The 21513-nt window shown below is 42.0% G+C and overlaps 2 protein-coding genes and 1 pseudogene across 2 annotated transcripts; all 3 read right to left on the reverse strand.

Annotated features, from left to right (window-relative positions):
* Positions 1-3145: 3145 nt before the first annotated feature.
* LOC147421806 (uncharacterized) lies at positions 3146-5139 on the reverse strand (annotated as a pseudogene).
* Positions 5140-6656: 1517 nt separating this feature from the next.
* Positions 6657-11464, reverse strand: LOC147421807 (uncharacterized). Its single transcript, XM_086502972.1, has 4 exons — positions 11235-11464; positions 10081-10577; positions 7229-9982; positions 6657-7129 (listed from the first exon to the last, which is right to left on the reverse strand). Exons 1-4 carry the CDS (start codon positions 11462-11464, stop codon positions 6657-6659), a joined length of 3954 nt encoding a protein of 1317 aa, XP_086359098.1.
* Positions 11465-11511: 47 nt separating this feature from the next.
* LOC147421808 (uncharacterized) lies at positions 11512-13361 on the reverse strand. The gene is made up of 6 exons (XM_086502973.1): positions 13337-13361; positions 12969-13232; positions 12245-12879; positions 12128-12169; positions 11943-12008; positions 11512-11874 (listed from the first exon to the last, which is right to left on the reverse strand). Exons 1-6 carry the CDS (start codon positions 13359-13361, stop codon positions 11512-11514), a joined length of 1395 nt encoding a protein of 464 aa, XP_086359099.1.
* Between the last annotated feature and the right edge of the window lie 8152 nt (positions 13362-21513).

Genomic DNA, 21513 nt, shown 5'->3' on the forward strand with positions numbered 1-21513 from the left:
GCAATCTTTGGCGAAGTGACCAAAGTTGTTGCATTTAAAACATACCCCAAAGTATGTTCCAAAATTTAGCAGAATGGTAACAAGCCCAGCTCCGACATTGATAACCATGCTTTTAGGTGGCATTTTAGACGAATCCCAACCTATACAAACCCTGTTTGAAGTTCTTCCAAACCCTCTCTTACTAGGTACAAATAAGGGAGTGTCCAGTTGGCTAGCAAGCATCGTGAGATTATCCCACAGCCAGCTAGGCATCCCACAAACTCAACCCAGATCGGATGAACTGCTTGCAAAGATTCAGCTGAGTCGAACACTGGCTCCCAACGCACCGCACACACCGTAGTCCTATTAAATACTAGGGGCCCTTTGTCGAGGATCTTTTCCACATCGGAGGCCTCTTTGAATCTCACTGAGAAAAAACCTTTAGCTAGGTAGGAAGTACTTTCAACTGCTCCTCCATGACCAAGAATTTGAGAGCCCTGAAGCCATTGGATCGTCTCAAACCTGTTCGGGATTCTTCCACTGAACCCAAATACAAGCGTCAACTTAGCTTGGCTGGCTAGCTGTTTTTTTATCAGTGCTGGTGGAATCGCTAGAGTAATAGCCTCGGCAACCTCCACTTGCTGTGGGAAGGACTTTTTTAAAGCAAAGAAGGCATGATCTGCCAACCCGTCTTCTACCAGCCCACTGAGTTCTGAATGGGAGCAAGTTATTTTGTTGTTGTTAGGGCCGGCCTCAAGCATTTTGTTGACTTCCAAGAGCTCTTGTTGAAGTCTAGCTTTTGCATTCTGCAGGTTTTTGATATCTCCTGCACTTGACATCCCTTCTGCTGAGCCTTTTCCATAATCCATAGAGTTAGGCCCCTTGAATATACTAGCAACAAATGATATACTTGGCTTGCAAGTAGCCGATGAACTTGACGCTTTATTTGCGTTCGCACAGATGGGTCCCTGAGGAACCCCGTCTTTGATGGTTTTTACTTCAAATTTGAACTCTTGCACGAAGCCCATTTTCTCTCCTGTTTCCTCAGAGGGAACTTTTTCGGTCGGAACAATTTTGACCTCTTTCATGGTTGAAACCTTTGGCGAGCTGGGGCCTGACATTTCCGTGTCATGCACCGGTCTCAAGACCGAGCCACCGCCTACATCCATTGGCACAGCTAGCTCCGCTTAGGACCTCTTCCTCGCCGCTAACATCTGCGAAAATTTGCCAATGTCCTCACTTACGGTCAGCACGTGGACTTCCATTAGCACAGAACCTTTAATAACTTATCAATGGCACTAAGGCAAAGTTAAAAGGGCGATTATTAACTCTGGCAGACCTCCCTAAGGCAAAATGCAAAAGGCGATTATTATCGCTGAATAAGGCAAAGTGAAAAACAACGATTATTATCGCTGACAAAGGACCAGTGAAAAAAACGATTATTAGCGCTGAGACAATAATCGCGAAATCGATGAGCGAGGGGCGTGGAGAGGTAGCCGATGGTGAGCAAGAAAGCCACCAACCCCCAGACGATGGCACTGAACGGCACCGGCTTGCCGAAGCCCGTGCATGCCAGAATGGAGAACCCAACCTCGGGGAGGTCAACCCCACTTCAATGGGAGCAAACCCCAAGTACGCCAATCACACGCACAACACTAACCCTCGCAACTCTCAGAAGCTCTCCGTGTTTTCTGTGTATATCTCAAACAAAAAAAAACCCTCACAACTCTCAGAAGCTACGCCATCGCCTCTCAAACCTAATAAATAGTTCATTTTGAATGGAAACATAACATCAAAGAAATTTACAAATTTTCTCAATGAAGAGATTTTCAAGAGAAGGCTTACAATCACATTAGGGACATATGGAGAATCAAAGCTCTCACCTTAGCAATATTAGATTAAAGAGTTGATATTAACAAGTGATTAATCACAAGGCCTGCCCTATAAATAAATTGAGCAAGAAATTTAGGTTGGCACATTAGCAAAGTCCCCTCATCTATCCTTGATTAAGCAAATGAATCTCCACTTGTTGACTGCGCGAATGCTACTTTTCTCCTTTTATACTAAAGTTTTGAGAACTCAACACAGTTATAGTATGCCTAGCTTTCACTGTATCAGAGCAACAAGGTGCATCAAATACAAAACAGTGCATAATAAAAAGATCTTACACAATATATTGTTTTGTGCTAGCACCAATGTGGATGGTATTGCATAAAGAAGCTTATGTTATATCCCAGAAATCTTATAGTGCCCCAGCATGAACAAGCAATTACAAAACTTGGAAGCCACACCTTTTGAACAAAGAAAGTAGCACCTCAGAGCTTCAACCAAAAAAGAAAAAGAGAAAAGGGCGAAGAGGGTAACATTTCAGTCACCCCTAGACCTTCAAAATGCAGTTTCCTTTTTGAAGTCAATGCCACTCGTATCAAGATTCTGCTAGAAAACTTTATCAAACCCAGTGCAACAAATTTGGAGTTCAACTTTTATAAGTGTTCGTGATATCATACATACTTTTGAATATGTCCATATATTCACATACACATTCAAGAATAATTGCATACAAGAATATTAAAGACTAGTTGTATTTATCAGACTTACATATACATGGCCTTAATCAACAATGAAAATATTCTGTGTAAAGTTTTCATCGGTCCCATGTTGCTACACTTTATAAGATAGAAGAAGCGTCTTCAACCAGTTATACAAAAACATATCACTATAAACTTCAGCTTGGGGAGAATACATGTAACATAACCTACCGCTCCTGGTTATATTGTAGTCAGTGATGCCGGGAGTATTCAATGTACCTACAAACCAGGAAAGAAGTCAAGCAGGATGAGAACATCTTGGGTAACAATCCAACTACTCTAGTGTGAATACTAATGAATGTGTCGTAATATTTACCTCTTTAACCAGTTATCTTTTTCTTTAGTGTCACCATGCTTGCTTACTGCACCGGCACTTGTATGAACACTTACTATATGCTTTGCAATTTGCTGTAATATGAAGATAGACATCAGCAAGGCTTTTTGTGAGCAAACTGTAGAAGGTCATCAATACATGCTCACAGAAGAAGGCAGATATGCAATTTGTATACCATGTCTCGCTGACGATCTCTAGAATCTTTGACAATAAAGATCAAGTTGGACCGAGATAAGATAGCAATCTAAAGGTCGATGTTTTCTTTAGCAGGCTAATGCAAAGCATAAACAAAACATGAGCTGAAATGGCAAAAAGAATTGAAAACCTCTATGAGGTTACAACAAAAACGCAATTCACCTTTAAATCGTCATAGTGGCCAGACGGAGGATTCGCAGCTGCCAATACAGATATTCTTGAGTTTAAAATAGTAGTTATGCCTGCCTTAGCGATTGAAATAGTTTGCTGCTCCATGGCCTCATGTATAGCAACTTTGCATAAGACAATGGCACCAATTGACATCAATTCACAGCTACTTAGGAAGTCATTATGAAACTTGGTATTTAGCAGTACCTGTCTTCTGAATGCATCTTGTCAAACTCATCAATACATACAACCCTCCATCTGCTAGAACCATAGCACGCCCTTCAAGATAGAATTCTCGCTGAAAAATATTTTAATATTTAAAGCCAAAAACAACAAAAAATCATGTAATAGTTGCAATTCCTTAAAGCTGCCACTACAGGAGAGTGAGGATGCAAATTATCTTACTGTGCTTGCATCTCGGATGACAGAAGCTGTCAAACCTGCAGAGCTGAAGAACCCTTTCCAGAGGTATATACAGTAATGGGAGCAGTCTTCTCCACAAATTTGAGAAACTGGCCAACAGATTATTGGGCATTAGATCTACATTGCAGGACGTACACATGACCCATAAGCAATGGCACTTGACAAACCTGCGATTTGGCAATAGACGGATCACCAAGAAGTAAGACATTTATGTCACCTCGGAGGCGAACCCATCAAGCAACTTCTGACATCTCAACACAATGCACTTAAGGCAAAGCGAAGAACGAGCCTCAAGAGTCAAAACAGCTAGAAGAATAGCTCCACGTAATACATTCCGAGACCCTCCAAGCAGGAGACAAGCAACTGCTTTTTTAACATCTTCATGACCGAAGATTGAGGGGGCAATCAAGGCACATAATGCTTGATAGGTGTCTGGCCTCCTTTCGAACTGCTTGAACTCGAGCTCCTGCCATAGATAAGATCATCAGGCAAGCGACAAAAATATTTTTATTATGATGATCCTATACCACTATGCTGAAGAAGACTTACCTCATGCGCTGTGAATGAAGAGATCCCCCTTGATGAGCTCTTAGTTGCCTGCTCAATTCCCACAACTCTAATGTAGGGTTGCCTTACAGCACATCACCTTTTTGTCTGCAAGGATCAAGTGATGGTACCACAATTGAGTTTGTAAACTGAGCGTCCAATTGCTACACAAAAAAGGGACCTATCCAAGATGCAGGATTGAGAGAGAGAGAGTGCACACACCTGAGCAGAGGCTGGGGTCAGGAGTGGTGAGCTTGCACACGGGGGGCAAAATTCACAGCTTGGGTGATGTTGATGTTAAGCGGGTCTGTGAAGAAGGTGTTGTAGAGCTGGCGAAGACATTGCGGCGAGGTATTGATAACAGCCGAGAGGTTAGAGCACCACGTAGCAGTTCGGCAATTCCAGCACCACCGAATCGCAGTCGGTGATGGAGGCCGGAGCTTGCACAGGCGTCTGCCCTGCTATGTCGCTTGCCAGGAGAATCATCGGCAGCATAACTACGCACAAACCCATTACTCCATAGCCGAACTTGCTGTTAGCCATCTTCTTGGATTCCCGTCTACTGCAAGCTCTCCTTGGCATAAACTCGAATACTAACAAACGCGCATTCTTCTCCATGCAGAATCCTTTCAGAGAAACCAGATTGACATGCGACACGCTATCGATCGCCGCAACCTCTGCTTTGAATTGGTTATCCATGTTGTGTTGTGTTAAAACTCCAACTTGATCCAACCTCTTAACTAGCACCTTGACAAACCCATTGGCTTCTCTTTGAGCTGAGGTAGAAGCTGATAGGATCTGTAAGCACTCCATGAAGTCCAGTGCCCTTCCTCTTGCTTTGAAAGTGTCAGCTTGCACTCCCTGCCATAACTTGAGTCTGTGCCGAAGCATGCCAGTGTTTGACATAGCTTCTTGCAAAATATATGTAGAGCTACTACAAACATGGGCTAACACCTTCCTCAATTGGTTTCTTAGCAGCTTCTCAGACTCTCGATGGCGTGCAAGGTATGGGCAGGGTCAATCGAGACGCAAGTAGAGTTGAAGTTTGGCATCTGGTATTCCTGTGGACAACTGCATTTTTTGGTGGGCTCATCTTGTGATGTGCAAGCGGGCTTAGTGAATGTGATTTGGAATCCAAGAGGACAACTACATTCTCTGGTTTCTGGGTTGTACTCATGCATGTCCGCGCTCATCATGCGTGCCCGCGCTCATCCGCTTTCTGCTGGTGCAGGAAGTGGTGGCGCAATCAATGAGACTTGTTCCTCAAATGGGTTGTATTTGTAGCTGATTGCGTTATGACATGGTCTGCTATATACAGTGTGTAGTTCTGAACGAGCGATTTTCTTGTTCGTGTTGTTGACTCCATGGTTCAGCTGAGCTACTCGCTTGGTTCAAGACACACAATGTGCGTATGCTTTGGCAAGCGTACCTGCTTGCGTATGATTAATGCATGCTGTAGACGTTAAGCCACTTGTGTCGCACGTACTTGGTGTCCGCACACCTTGAATCCTTCATTAAGGGGATTACCGCAAGAAGATGGGAAGATAGGTTGACAAAAAACCAACACAAACTGGATAGAGAGAAAGAGTAGAAGAAACGGAAAGGAGCAAACCAAAGATCTTAGATAGCTAGCTGAGGGGAAATTGTTAGATGATGAGTGTTGAGTTTCTTGTGTTCCGCTCAAAAGAGAATAGATGAGGGCATTATTTTGGGAGCAAAAGATGGGTGGAAGAGTGGTCTGACCAATAGCAAAATCTTGTGCCAGAAATTGGGGATGTGACTGTGGTTTTGAACCAAATGTGATCAAGCTTTGAGTTGTACACAGTGGTCACATCATGAATTTGTTGCTTGTATCCACGCGATTGCAGTTCTTCTTCCAATTGTCGATACTATGTGTTCATGAGATCATTGTGAATGTTGAAATCGCCAATGATGGCGCTTGTTTGGATGTCAGTAGTCTTATCAGACACGCTATTTAGGAGCTGCACTAAAGATTGCAGAGGAGCTTTTGGTGATTTGTAAACTGAAACTATATGAAACTAAGGCATATCATGCATAGAAAAGAACGCCTCAATTATTTCGACTCCAAGAGCTGAGAATCTGTTTGTGGAATGAGTGGTCATATGCTTCCTGCAAAAGACCGACATACCAAATTTGTTGAAGTGGTGAATGTGGTTAAAATCCGGCACAAGATAGTTAAACACAACCTTTTCCCTTGTCTCTTGAAGGCACAAAATGTCTGATGCCATGAAGTTGGGATCAGATTTGACTTTGTGAAGATGTTTTTTTATGGAGACAACGTTGAGAGACTAAATGATGTAATGCGTGTCTTTGAAAAGGGAAGGGAAACAAACCTCATATTTCCATTTTGCATCTTTTTCTAGCCTCTCAAGCTCAGAAAGGACATTTGTATCAATTTTGATCTAGTTTGGAAGTATTGGCTTGAGGATATGAAGATTAACAGAATCCTTAACTCGGGAAAGAGCTGTGTATACCAGGCCATGCGCATTGATTGCACTTGGATCGAATGCAACAGCCTGCATTGTCAAGCCTTGCGATTTATGGATTGTGCGTGCATTTGCTGCTTGAATAGGGAGTTGTGTTCTAGACACGCTATTCAGCAAATTCTTTCCAATTTGGAATTCTTTTGTTGTTTCAAGTATTGGTGTCCATTGTTGCTCAATGTGTTCATTATAGAGCCGTGTACTTTCTGCACGCTGCTTTATCCCCGTCGAAGAGTCAAAGAATTGTATCCATGCAATATGTGTATGATTTCTTCTCTCTATGTGTTTGAGGATTCCATCGGCACCGTTTACCAAGCCATCACATATGTTGATATTTCCACCAGAGACCTCAACTATCATCTCACTTTTGAGCTCTAGGACGGAAGCCAAACCTGCAGTCATTTGGGGGTCGTTTGGAATGACAAGATTTTTTTAACATGTTTTATGGAAGGTGTCTTTTGCATGTACTATGTATGGTTGGGTTGTCAAACCATCGAAGATACGGCGATTATGTTGATTCTTCAAGTTATTCGTGAAGAATAGGTGAGTTATGATGAACTTGTCAAAAGGCTTGTTGGTAAGAGTGGAGTTGATGTAGAGTAAATCCTCGGTTGTGTGTTCAGCCTTTCGTATTCTGTTGAGAACTGAAATGAACTTCTTATCTGATTGGCGCATTATTTTCTTTAGTTCGTAGCATTTAACGTATGTATGCCAGAAAGAGGGTGCGAGGAGCTCGATAGGATCTTGAGGCTCAGAAAAGATCCAGCGATCCCGGACTGGGCTTGCTTGGCAAAGATTGCCACAAAATATAACATCCAATGCACCAAATGGCTCCGTGTGGTTATGCTTGATAGCACGAAGCCTTGTGTCTATGATTCTCACAAGTCTATTACCTATCAAAGAGGCTTCGTCAAATACAACTAGTCTAAGATTCTTGTATAGTTGTGAGAGTTCGGCAAGACTACTTGAAGAGACGCCTACGTTCGCTTGGAGAACAAGGGGCAAGCGCAAAGCTGAGTGAATTGTGGTCCCTCCAAGATTGAAGGAGGCTTTTCCTATATATGCCATTAGCAAAGTTGTGGGGAGCTCAATGTCAAGTTGGATAGCTAAATTATAATGGCGAATGAGTCCTTGGACTATAGTCTGCAGCACAAAAGTCTTCCCTGTTCCTGCCCCACCCGTCAAAAACAGATTGATAGGTTGTGCTGGGTTTAATCGTTTTCTGGTCAACACATCTTCGTAAAGTGATCGTTTTTCAATGTTCAGTGTTTCGATAAGTGCGTGATATTGCTCATTTGGAAGTGCCAGCTTCTTAAAAGTAGGCAAGGGCCTTGTCACAAGTGGAGTGCGTCGAAGATCAAGATCTAGATCGTACTTGTGAAGTTCTGCAATTTGTGCTGTCGATGATGGGCACAATGAGGATTCTGAAATGTTGGAAGCTATGGGCTCCAAGTTTGAGAACTTTTGACGATTCTCATTTATGATTGCAAGGTGATCGTTATATTTGTCCTTCCAAGAGTTTGGAGCTGGTTCGAATCTTGATTCTTCACCAACAAAAGCAAGGAATAGCAAGCAAAGCTCATGATAATGTCTCTCAGGGTCTTTTTTCATGTTGAAGTTGGCATATCTAATGATGCGAGGCTTTTTTAGCTTGCGTGGGCAGCCTCGTACAAGTTTGTAGTTGCTCGCATACTCAGCCAAGCACAAGGATTGATAACTAGGTGGACGATGTGTGTACTTTGTCACCAGGTCGTCGAAGAAGATGTTTGTGTCTTCGGGTTGTAAAGAATCCAACGTGGTTCTCCTTTTAAGCAGCAATGTGCGTTTGTAGCTCCAGTCGGCATTCACAAATACGAATTGCCTGGTAGCACTATGCAAAGGTAGCGAAAGGGCGACATATGTTGCTTGTTGTGATGTCATTTCCTGTGCGTTGATCAAGGCACCACCAATTTTTTTCAATCGCTCCAATGTTGGCAAGTTGTCTTTCTTGCATCTTTCAAGTGTTTGTTTCATCGCCTTGCTTATGTATGTGTCGTTCTTTGTCATGTATGATGTACAGTACGCAGCAGTACCGTGGGTATTGAAAATGAATTGAATGTCCATGTTTGCATCCCACAAAGCACATAGTTTTTTGTTGAAGTTATTTGTGAAGATGTCTTTTGGGTCTCTTTTTAGAAGCAGCGTTGGCTCTGAGAGATTTACGCAGAGCGCTTGGAGATAGTGCTCTTCATCCATGCATAGCATCTCCAACCACACATCAAATGACAATACAGGTTCACGACCCAAAGCAAGCAACTGCTCATCGATGCACGTCTTTTTCTCAGCAAGAAGTTTTTTGGTTGAGTCACTCATTGCGACAGAATATAAAATGAGCGTCGTTCTTGCGGGTGGACGCGGAAAGCCGAAGCGACATAAAGTTTTACGTTTTTTGCATGTTTTGCGATGAGAATGAATTTGGACAAACCTTAAGGATTCATCAAGTTCGTCTTTGTTTGTGCTTATATGTGTGTCAATAAAGTCTACTAATTCAATGTTTGACGAAACCCCAAATATAGGTGCATCTTTTATCCAAAGCAATCCATGGTCATGCTGGCTTCCTCTTTGTTGGAACTCGGTGCCGAAGAAATAACCTATGAGCTCACCAAGTATACTTCTGTTGCGTTTTATTTCTTTCTTCATCTCCTTGAATCTATGAACGTAATACCGAGTTGTCGTGATGGGATCTGATCGGACGAGAGCTCTAATGTAAGCACTCTTAGTGGGTTGTTGTTCTTGAATGATATTTGGATTCAATTTTGTCAAACAATCTATCAAAGGCTTCCACCTTCGCTCTGCGCACGAGAATGTGATGAAAAAAGTGGGTTGTTTCAATTGGCGAATCATGGCAAAAGCATTGCGCTTAAGCTTTGATTTGTAGTCAGTGGAAGTGCGCAAGCTCTCAAAGTCATTATAACCAATTTGTGATGAGAGCAATTTCTCAACGTTGGTTGTCGATTGGACATCTTTAGCTTGAAGGTGTCGACCTTGCAACTTCCCCTTACGCAAGCGCACCCATATAGAGCCGAGGACTTTGCCAATGATAATCTTCATTGTTTTGAAAAAAATGTTCTCAATGTCTCTTGCAAACCACCTGTCAACATTCTTAAGCTCCCATTGGGCCACTTTTTGATATTTTCGCTTTGCCAACAGATGATAACGTCTTCTTTCTCCAAAGAATAGCGTTGGAAAAGACAATTCTTCACAAGCTTCATCGTCAAATAGACTCAATGGAGTAAACCCCTCACAAGGTGCAACATCTTAGCATGCACATTGTGATCCACAACTTGTTGGGCTGAGTAGAGACCGTGGATGAGAGTGTCTGATGGTGCTTCAATTTCGTCCGCGGATGCGTCAAATTCAGGAGACATAGCAATATCAAATTCTAGACAAAATGAAGACGGCCAACAAGGATCAATGGCAGCACCGCTTTCGATATACAATGGCTTTTGCATGAGTTGTTCTAATGCAAGGAGCACAAATACGGGACGCACAACACCGCTTATATAGGCATGATCGTACTCTAATTTTTGTTTGATCTCGACAATAATTACGGCTTGGTCATTAGCAAAACGAGGCAACAATGTTTGAATTCTTGACAAGTCTGCCATAACATTGACAATGCTTCCTCGCATTCCATATTGCCCCTCAAAGCTAAGCTCTCTTATTTGAGCAAATGGAATCCTAAGAGAAACAAGACGACGTTCCACACTATTTAGTTGTGCAACACATTCAATGATATGGTTGAAAACAAGAGCACCTTGCATGTAAAACGGCGGAACTTGTTGAGACTTTAACGCATACCTACATGCACTTCATGCTAGTGAATCGGGCTTAGAAGTTGAAAGCACTTTCAATCCTTTCAAAAAAACCATCTCCTCATTTGAGAGCTCCGTCAGACTTTTGCGGAAAAAGAGAACATTGCAAGACGCACAAGGGTAGATGGGGACATCCAATATCTTTCTTGAAAATGTAGACAAGCGTTCTTTTGGAACTCTATCACCATTGTTTTGAGCCTTATTCCAAATTTTATAAATCTTTGTCATAACTTGTTTGGTTGAGAATGAAAAAGAAAATGTGGTTTGAAACAAATTGGCTATCTCTTTAGCGTTAGGTATAGGTCTCTCTTTAATCAAGTTGGCGAAGCAAGTAATCACATCTTTGCTCCACACACAACGAGGTTGTTTCAAATGGTTGGCAGATAGTGGAAGCCATAAAAACTCAGCAATGGCATTGTATGAAACAAGCAAAGGAGTTGTGGATGAAGATGCCAAATTAGAATCACCCGAAAAGACAGAATTTTTGAGCTTGTTGTTTTGAAAGATATGCAAATTACACACGACACCAAATTGACAACAAAATAAATCGACTAAGTGCATGCTTAAATACTGAGAACATCAACGTGTAGCCATCAAGGTGTGGAGATGGTCATGCAAGGAAACCACATCAAGAGGAGAGAACTTTCTCCAAGGTACAACCCACACATTTTTTGTTGAATCGTCATTGTTAGCTATATCTTCAACTATCACATTAAGAAACACTTTTTGCAACTCCAAAAGAGACAAAGGACAAGTGAAGAGATAAATTATAGCTTGCAAAACATCATGATTACTAGGAAAGGTGTACAAAAAGTTAGGCTCAGCATTCAGCCTTTTACTGTTCACTACAAACGATAGAGGCGAGCTAGCCATAACGCCTAGAAGTGCATTACAAGAACCAAAATATAAAAGAGGAGAGCTTAAGCCTCTTTGTACTCTGTTACATAGCCTTTCTTGTCAACTGAAAATGTCCCATTTATTGTGAGAGCAATGAGAGACGACTTCAACTCCACCAAATTCTCATCGAAAAGAGTAAGAAAGGGTCGCGGAAGATTTAAAACAGTGTCGACCACATTCCCTTGCAATATAACCATAGCAGCTTCACCATTTTGCAGGTTGATTTTAGCTTGCAAAGAAGGCACCTTCAAAATCTGCACAGGCTGCCCACAGGAGTAGCAAAACGGATTGCATATTTGACGGCTGACATTTCGGCCTTTACATGTACCACACACATACTCCACTTCCAAACTGTTGATATTTATAATCTCCAAACTTCCAAAAACCTGCACATAACAAAAAAAATGTTTGGAAAGTGTCACACTCAAGGTTTGTTATCACAAGATACTTTTACCTTCTTTCCAAAACCCATGCTTGAAACTTGCTTGGAAAGATGTTGCAAAAAAGCAGCCTTCAAGTTCTCAGGTAAAGGACAAATCAAAGTTGCATCAACAACAAATAAGGTAGTGGATGCTCATTTAAAAACGTTGATGTTGTGTGCGACACAGGAATATGATCCTTTGTCTTCAAAGTGTCAACCATGCGATGGTAATCCACACGCCTAGAAGGAACAAATAGCAACTAGAGAAAGAAGAGAAGGGTATATCAAAACTCTACACTTTGGTCAAACTTGAACACTTAAATACAAGTACTTACACTTGCTCTGTCACTTGAAGCAGGCCCATCTGCAATGGTCAATCTGTAACTATCTCCACCATCAGCCCTAGTAGAAGTCTCAATCTTCACAATAACAAAGGCAATAGTAGGTGCAAACTCAATAGCACCTTTAGCGGCAAGCAAGTCTCTGATTTTGTGCTCAAGATATAGCTGCAAAGCGCAATCGAAACTTTCAACCTTTACAGCAAGAGTTGATGCATTTGCATATAGCGTCCACATGCTAGTTCCACCATCTTTCCAAACCTTTCTCTTTACGTATGAACCCTCAATGCGCACAAACTCCCCACAATCAAAGGACTCAACAAATTCATTGATGAATACTTCAGTAACGACAAAAGTAATGGTGTTTTTTGATTCCCTATCTATCAAATCGGCTTTGAGATGACGAGCATAATTGGCTTTGGCAATCTTATAGGTGTCGTACTTACACAGTACCTTGCCCTCGAAAGCAAACCGAAAGGTTAGAGCATCAGAGAGTTCAAAGATACACAAAACTCTAAGGGCAGGCACAAGCGCTAATTGAAGAGTGAAATTATCACTTATAGGTTCCTCACTCTGCTTTGTAAAATTGATAGATGCAGCAGGCAGGTCTTGATTTGGCTTCGAAGCAAGACCTAGTTAATAAATACCAAAACTTCAATCTCCGAAAAGCAATGGTTCATTCTACAAACTAAAACCAGGAATAATCACAAATCAAAATTACCACGAGCAAAAGTAAGGGCCTTTTTGAGAGATTTCGATGAAGGAGATTTTACGAGCTGTTGTTTAGGACTAAGCTTTTCAAATATCTTCGAAGAGACCAAACCCTTTTGAGGAGAAGACAAGGCAGACGTTGAAGTCGGCTTGTCAACAAAAGATGACTTAGAAGTGCTACGAGCTACTGAGATGCTTTTTTTCTCAATACTAGAGCTTTCCGATTCCAACTGTGCATCATGAAGATGAACATCATCGTTGTCCGTGTTTGGGTCTACAAAGAGGTATTTCAGATCAGTACAAGCTTTTCGAAAAACGTTAAGTCAAGAATATTCGTTAGCTCAGTAGCTCTAACTGCGAAGATTCCAGCTCAAAAACACTTATCAGCCATATCTTGATCCATAGCTGGTCGGATTAAGAAAAAGGCAGAAGATACACAGAGCACAGAGAGTCAAGGTAGAGCGCAGAGTGCCAAGGTGAAGCAAGAGAGAAGAACCAACACGCGGAGATGTCAATAGAGCGCAGCCAGCAGAGAGATGCCAATGTATGCTTTCAATTTCAGCACATAATCTACTTTGGAAAGAACGTAGTGTTCAGAAACACTTTTATAGAAGGAGCTAAAAGGGACCCTTTCATAAGGATGAGTCAAAAGATTTTAGTGTATCTTGACATTTAAAGCACCGAATTTAAGCAATCACTATTCCAGAAGCTAGACATTATACCATCATGGCATGATGTTAAAAAAAAATACCGACCCTTTAAAACTAAAAAAATAAACGAGATTAAACTTTTTAACAATATCCACGTCATTCTCATTATTTAATAAACAAAATTTGAAATTTAAAAATATTAGTGTAAACTAGACACAAAACAACAAAAAGTCCCAAACGGAAAGAGTTTTAACATACTTTATAGTCAATAAAATCGACAGAAAAGGCATTTCAAGGTACATGGAAATTGTTCCTAAATGTAGTTTACAAACCGCATCAAGCAAACAAAATAACCTTCCAGAAAACTCAGGCCAGCAAGCTTGGAGAAAGGTACCTTCCATTTACAACAAGATTCAGGCAGAAGATTCAGGCAGCAGGCAGCAGGCAGCAGGCAACAGGCAATCATATCAATTATCACACATACCCTATCTTAGAAAACAAAAGAAACTTCTACGCACTCTCGAATCCAGCAAGCTTGGTGATATGTACCTACCATTCCCAACCGGCTCTAATCAACAGACAATCGGATCAGTTATCAGCTACTATAAAAAAATTCAGAACCAGTTATATCAAAACAATTAGACTCTAGCTATACAGAACTTCTCGTGCAGCTAAATCAACGCATTTAAAAACAAAAGTTCATCAGTTTTCAACTCTAAACAGACAATCATTTGAGTTCTAAACAAGAGTATATGCTCCAGCTGCATAAATGAAGGTGACACCAATTGACTCCGAGCGTGTGCTGTCACCAGATTTCTCTTTGATAGGCCGGACAATGAACATTACAAAGAGTGCCACCAGAGTTGGGCCCACGGCAACAATAAAAAGGTATGCCGCCTCTTCTAGGGCAATGAACGTGGTGTAGATCTGAGTGAAGATTGCACTGCATAACCCATGCCCTTAAGCAAGCCTACAATATGTCCTCTGCTTTTTGGAAAGTTTCGCACATTGGTGACCAGCGATGCAGTGTTGAAGTACAAGTTCAAGGCATCAGTAAACTAAGCAGGTTCAGGTTCATAAAAAGCTAACCAAAAAGCAAAAAGTAACCAGCGCAGGTGGAATCCCATAAAAACTAACCAAAAACACTAAATTTCAAAGCAACATGACAAAGCATCAATGCAGCAAATGACCTTACACCATCCTTAATTCAGAAGCCAGAGGAGCAAGCTTCAAAGCCTTAATCCGAAAGCCAAAGAAGCCTTCATCTAGACCCTTTGATACGAGGCCACATGCAAAATTCTCGCAAAAGGGCAGCCACAGCGAAGAGGGCAACCACTGCCTGCACCAATGTTTCGAAGCGTCATCACTAAGCATCAAAAATTAGAACTCAAAAGAAATGCAATGAGCTGCAGCAACTAGAGCGAACACCGCACAGCGCCAGCCTCACAACGTCAACACGCAGCAACGGACTGAGAAGACAAACTTGACAAAGATCTATGCACACCACGAGTACCTAAAAAATGAGGTCAAAGCTGTAAACGCCGCTGCTTTCAACCACAATTTAACGTGAGCTTGTTGGCACGCCATACCAAACAGACACCGACGAAGACAAATCTACTAACCACACATTATCGAAGGCCACACACTATAGCACTAGCAGAAAATTTCGCACAGAGCTTAAAAAAACTCCATCGCCTCGAGCAAGGTGAGAAAGGCACAGAAAAAATAGGCACGCTTTAGAAACAGGTCTTCATTGCATAAGCTCAGACAACTGAAGGCCCCCTCTCTAACCATACAAGCCAAAGAAAAGCTTGGAAGAGGCAGCCTCGGAGCTCTCGCACACTCATGAGAGCATGAGAGCGAAGTGAAAGCAGGCAATCATAACGAAATTGAAGCGCTCAACCCTAACCTCTTTATAGACAGTTTTTGAGAATTCTTGAACCTACAAAGACCCATCCGATAAAGTAACATCCAATCAGAAAGCCATAAACCATCCTACGTGACCTCACCCATCTTCACTCACCTAGGATGCTCTTCCCCTTTTTCCCTACCAACCTTTCTAACGTCCACCCAACTCAATCATGAAAATAAGTGTTATTTTCTATTAACCTCCCATGAAAATCCTCTAATTTTGTTTGTAGTTTTAGCCAGTAAAAAGGTAAGGGAACACTATAGCCTTTGCCCTTTGGGCAGGCCAAAAATAGATAAAGAGGCTTTACTTTTCTTCAAATGGAAACGAAGGGAGCCAAGATCCACATGCAAATTGCCTAGTAGAAGTAAAAGATAATTTAAAGAATATATCGTGAGCTCTAATTATTTCGGGCTATTGCTATCGCTCAACTTTCACTTTTAGATAGAATCTACGGAGATGCGCTTCGCATGCCAACTTTTCTTTAAAAAAATCAAGCAAGTGTCCTCCCCACTTTCCCCCCACTCTGTGCGCTTGTTGCCTTCGCTCCATCCTCAGCATGCATTCGTGCTCAGATAGTGCTGCCCTATCTGTCTATGGCCTCGCTCATGATGCCGACTCAACAGCAGCAGAGTACAACCTTCCCCTAATGCAATTTATAGCAGAGAAATAATATCTCTCTCTCTCTCTCTCTCTCTCTCTCTCTCTCTCTCTCAGCACAATATCACCCTGTTCTCTCTCACTCTCTCACACACACACATTCTCATTTAATGCCGCGGTAGTTCAAAGCATGGGCAAAATTCAAACTTGCTTCTCTGTTAAGGTCAAGGTTGCTAGCTAAAGGCAAGAAAAGAAAGAGAGATGAGGTGAATCAGAGAAAAACGATGACCGTAGGATGACCATTAATGTAGGTTCACCAACCAACTCACCAGCTTGACACACCAAATCGAACGAAGCTGCCCCCACTTGCCTCCTCTCCCCATGCTCGCTCTGTGCACAGAACCTGCTCATATGAGGCATGATACACACATCAATGATCGGATTGATGCACGTAGGCCTCTGCATCTCCGGACCAGCGAGAGAGAGAGAGAGAGAGAGAGAGAGAGAGAGAGAGAGAGCGAGAGAGTTCTGTCGACCTGCATATCTGCAAATGCACAAAAACCCTTCTCTTTTGTTTTCCCCTTTTCGTCGTCGTTCATGCATCTGCCCTGCTCTCTCCCTCCCTCCCTCTCTCTCTCTCTCTCCCCTCCACGCGCTATCCATCCCTTTTGGGCGTACACTTGTGACCTGCGCTTCTTGTTTCCTTGTCTGTGATCCTCGCAGCTACAAGCTCCTTCCACGCATACGCCTCCTACAATTGGGAGCTACAAGCTGCCCTGCGCAAGATTGATTCACGCACGTCCAATTCAATACCCTTGTTGTGATCCTCGACATCACCTGCAGCCCTCAAATCCCCAAAAATTTGTTGATCTCTCTCTCTCTCTCTCTCTCTCTCTCTCTCTCTCTCTCTCTAAAAGGTCTCTCGGGATAGTTTCCTACAACGTTTTCTTCTCTCTCTTCCCTCGACGTGGCAATTCACTTTTTCCTTCACACGTATGGGAGCAGCTAAAAAAAAAAACTTTTGTGAAACGGATATGTCCAAAGTTTAACTTTGATCCAAACTTGATCTTTAGCTTTTACTTTTCAAATTAACATTTCCTTTTTCTTTCAACTTAGCATCTCTTCTGATTCCCCTCAATAAGAGCGTTTGGCACACCTACCTACACTTTTTCAGTGCGAATCTTCTGAGATTCCCTTGAGGGCTCTCACCTCGATGGCGTTCCCATGTACACACACCCTGCTTTGCCTTGTCGCCACCAGCCGCTCTCCATAATCCTCCCCCCTTGCCTTCCCTTGATGCGCACGCTTCGCCCCCCCATGCCTTCCCTTGCTGCTCAAAAGGAGCCCAATCCCCCCCCTTCTGCGAGCCTCTGACTCCGTTGCGAGCTCGAAAGCAGCTCAATCCCCCCCCCCCTTGCTCTGCACGCTCTTCCCCGCCTCCGCCTTCACTTGCTGCGAGTTCGAAAGGAGCTCAATCCCCTCTGCCTCGCCATCTTCGTCTCCTCTCCCAGCTCTGCGCCCAGATAGTTCCATGCGTATATGCAAGCATGAGAGAGAGAGAGAGTGGTATGTCCTCTGCGGAGTCTTGCTCCTCTGTCCGCCTCCCATCTATCTTCATGTCTCCCAAATCTCTCTCTTCCAAGCACGTCAGTGCCACCACTTTCTTCTGGTCGGTTCTTCCCCTGTAGCACCATTAAATCGACCATGCAATGATCGCAGCACGTCGCATCTCCTCAAAGCAAACCGCGCGCGTGAGACACACACACACAAACACAAACACACACACACACACACACACACACACACACACACACACACACACACACACAAAGAGAGAGAATCCGTCGTCTCCCCCACCCTATCCTCACACACAACCTTGAACGAGGAGTTTCCGACATCTGTTCGCCTTTAAAAATTCCCAAAATACCCCCAATATTTTGTCGTAAATTCCCAAAATGCCCTTCAAGTTTTCCAAAATTCCCAAAATACCCCTGGTTGTGAGAGTAAATCTCTCCAAAAATAAAAAATTTTGTAGCTTTTTCATAAGAAGAATGATTGTATATCATACGAGATGCAACAACTAGTATTTGAGGTGGTTAATGGTAGGCTGTGGAGATGAATTGCTTCATTATTTTTAGACATAATTGCCTTCTTCTGTGAGGTATTTTGTGACAAATTACATGCCAAGCACTCAAAGGCAATTAGGTCTCTCGCCTTCGATGTAGCCAGACAAAGCATTAGCCTAAACTGCTTGGGTGACTCCCGCGTTGTAGTACAATCAACTAACACTCCCCCCAGCCCCCCTCCCCTCCCCTCCCCTCCCCCCCTTTCCTTCGCGCTCGTGTCAACCTGGCCTTGTGCGACACTTGCCAAAAAAAAAAATCCACCAATACCACTACAACATCACCGCTTGTTTCCATGTGTCAAAAAACACACCGTGACATATCTTGATTTTGTTTCGCCTCTATTCCCAAAATACCCCTCAGATTTCAAAAATTCCCCCAACCCCAAAACCCCCCCCCCCCCCCCCCCCCCCCCCCCCCCCCCCCCCAAAAAAAAAAAAACCCAAAAATAAATAAATAAATTTTCCTTTCCTTTTTCCTTTCTCTTACCCCAAGAGATTTTTCAAGATTCCTATTAAAAAGACACGTGTACATCCCTTATTATTGAAACCAATAAAGTGGTCTAGACAACATTGGATTTATAATTTGAATTATTCATTTGATAGTATCAACATTTTACACATGGTTGAATGCATTATAGTAGTTACATAACCCTTTTTATTAGGATCATGAGGACTAGATTATTAGCCTCCACATAAACATGAGGATTATTACATTTATCACAATCAACCATATAAAAAGATTAAAAAACTCCACCTCAGGTCGGGTGTGTGTGTTGTAATTTCAAAGTTATAGGTAACTCTCGAAAAAAAAAAAAACTTTCAAACAAGAAAGGTGTTATGCCAAACGGACCTTAGTTAAGTATGAAAAGGTGTGTTGATCGTAATTAAATGATGCAACTTTTTGTACAGGTATGTCAAAGGGAGGTCTATGAGTCAGGTGCGTTCTACGTGAAGAAGCTTCAAAGTGCTTGCGAAATATTCAATCGATTATTTCAAAACATTTATGGATAGTGCTACACCATTCATGAAGAGATTTTGCATGAGAATATGACTTCGCAAAAGTTAGAGCACTTGTGGTTATGCAAGAAAAAAAGATCCGATGTGGAGACTTACATGGCTAACTTTTGCATGTTCCTTTAAAGATTGGGAACAACACGTTTAGCGCACAAGATATTGAATTCTTATTATGTTCAAGGATTGTGAAAGATTCTTTGAACCGCACTAGCTTTGCACCTTAAAATGGTATCATTGAAAAGGATCATGTTGACAACCTAGGTGGCAAAGAGATCTCTGGGTGTACTCGATTAAAGAAATCCAAGAAACAGTCAGCAGACGATGACTTTGAAGGACACATGGATAGTCAATTAGAAGAGGATGAGAGCTTGGATGAGGATGAAGATCCTCATGCACAATCAACAAAGGCCAAGGAAGCCAGAAAGAAGGCCTTGGCAACGGTGGCAATAAACAAGAAGACCTTGGAAGTGAACACCCCAAAATGCAATGTACTAAGTGTCAAAATAAGGGTCATGCAACTAGTGATTGTGCATTGAACAATCTTTGGTGTGATATTTTCCAGATGAAGAATCATAGCACCAGTCAATGTCAATATAACTTTTAAAACATGGCTAATTGGCAAACTAAGTAAAATCAAATATCGAGTCAATCAACCAATTTTTGTACAACAAGTTCCCCAGGAAGGATAGCAAAAGGAGACTCAACAAAATTATACGGGCTCTTCAAACCAAGAAAGTCGATTTGGAGGCCATGGTGGATGTGGTCAGGATGTAGGCTGATCGAATTTCTACCCACCCAGACAAAAGCATTGTTTTTTTTTTCTGGATGATGATCATTGTTGCAGTGAGTGTAGGAAGCTGTGGAATATGACCAAAAGAAAAAGGACCCATCACAAACATGGTGTCCATTCAGATAATGACGACAATAGAGGAAGAAATGGACAAAGAAGCTAAAATCCTCAATCTAAAAGTTCAAGTAGTTATCTAATTAGGAAAGGAAGTTCATCAGAGTCAGAAGGAAGCTTTGAAACCCACCGTCAAAGATCAAATAACTGTTCTAAAGGAAGCGATGAGGAGATGGATGGAGAAGGAGCTCATATTGCTACCAGAAATTCATAATGAGTTGAATTCAAGGGTAATCCCAGACTAAAAGGAACAACCACAATCGCATAAGTCGATGGTGGAAAAACTACTACAACAACAAAAGGAGAAGCAGAATGCTGAGACAACTTGTGAAGCGCTAGTGGAAAAGCCAACCAAAATTGAACCAGGGAAGGACCCTATGAATGGGATATTCTAGTCAGATACATGGGAGGCAATGGTGCAGTTACCTATCAAGATGAAGTTGGGAGATATGTTGTGACTTATAACAGCTTTCAAAGAACAGTTGATGTATCCACCAAAGGGACCAACAACAAACAAAATAGCACCTGAGGAGTAAGGTTCTCTAAGAGATGACCGAAGCTTGTTGATTATTGTGCAACAGTGGGAAAATTTTATTGGCAAGAATTTCACGATGATTCTAGAGAGAGAATGGGAGAGAGGATATGTGCCCGAGGAGGATGGGAGCAGAGAGAATACATTCCACAAAGGCCATTCTAATCTATGGATAGAGAGGCATGTGGACAAATTTTGGATAAAAGAAGAATAGATCCTATGAGCCATACATATTCTTTTCTATAGAACTCATAATGTTTCATTATGTACCCATTGTACAATTAGATCAAAATAAAAAAGTGAACATTCATTATTTATAAAAACTATTACATTTTACATCGATTGTAGTACATACGGCATCACTTTATATATTGCACCCGCAATCAATTGCTAGAAGATCGTGATTTTGAAGTGTTGGTCTCTTGTGTGGGTAAGAGATTATTCACCACGCGCCCAAGATGCTCCTTCTGTTTCTCTTCATCCTCCTCTGTGATGATCCCAGTTCTCTTCCAGCAAGTGATGGAAAATTTACCCTTCCCGTTCAAGCATTACAACGAGCGCATTTTGAGCTCCGTGTGTATTTGATAAAGGCCATACATTTCCACCATTGTATTCATAGCCTACTTGAACCATCATTTTTCATATATTGCTTCAATGTTGGGGATTGCCTCCGGGGCATTCCAAGTAGATTTAATGAACATCTCAAGATTGTCAAACATTGTGGTTAGAGAACGTAGTGCACAACGTTAGTTGTTGAGTAATTAACAAAAAAATGTGTAAATAGGAAGCTATTTTATAACATTTGAGAGGCTATAAATTAA

The sequence above is a fragment of the Adiantum capillus-veneris genome, chromosome 27, assembly GCF_014529385.1.
Source record: "Adiantum capillus-veneris isolate H3 chromosome 27, ASM1452938v2, whole genome shotgun sequence".
Lineage (NCBI taxonomy): Eukaryota > Viridiplantae > Streptophyta > Polypodiopsida > Polypodiales > Pteridaceae > Adiantum > Adiantum capillus-veneris.

What these genes read in the sequence shown, in the direction of transcription:
- LOC147421808 (XM_086502973.1), bottom strand. Translation starts at nt 13,361, where the DNA reads ATGGATCAAGATATGGCTGATAAGT. An exon ending in TCAAGATATGGCTGATAAGT is followed by an intron (nt 13,233 to 13,336) that starts GTTTTTGAGCTG and finishes ACCTCTTTGTAG; the next exon opens with ACCCAAACACGGACAACGAT. An exon ending in CTTCAAGTGACAGAGCAAGT is followed by an intron (nt 12,170 to 12,244) that starts GTAAGTACTTGT and finishes TTCTTTCTCTAG; the next exon opens with TTGCTATTTGTTCCTTCTAG.
- LOC147421807 (XM_086502972.1), bottom strand. Translation starts at nt 11,464, where the DNA reads ATGGCTAGCTCGCCTCTATCGTTTGTAGTGAACAGTAAAAGGCTGAAT. An exon ending in TGGGTTGTACCTTGGAGAAA is followed by an intron (nt 10,578 to 11,234) that starts GTTCTCTCCTCT and finishes AAGTGCATGTAG; the next exon opens with GTATGCGTTAAAGTCTCAAC. An exon ending in TAATCGCCGTATCTTCGATG is followed by an intron (nt 7,130 to 7,228) that starts GTTTGACAACCC and finishes AAATGACTGCAG; the next exon opens with GTTTGGCTTCCGTCCTAGAG.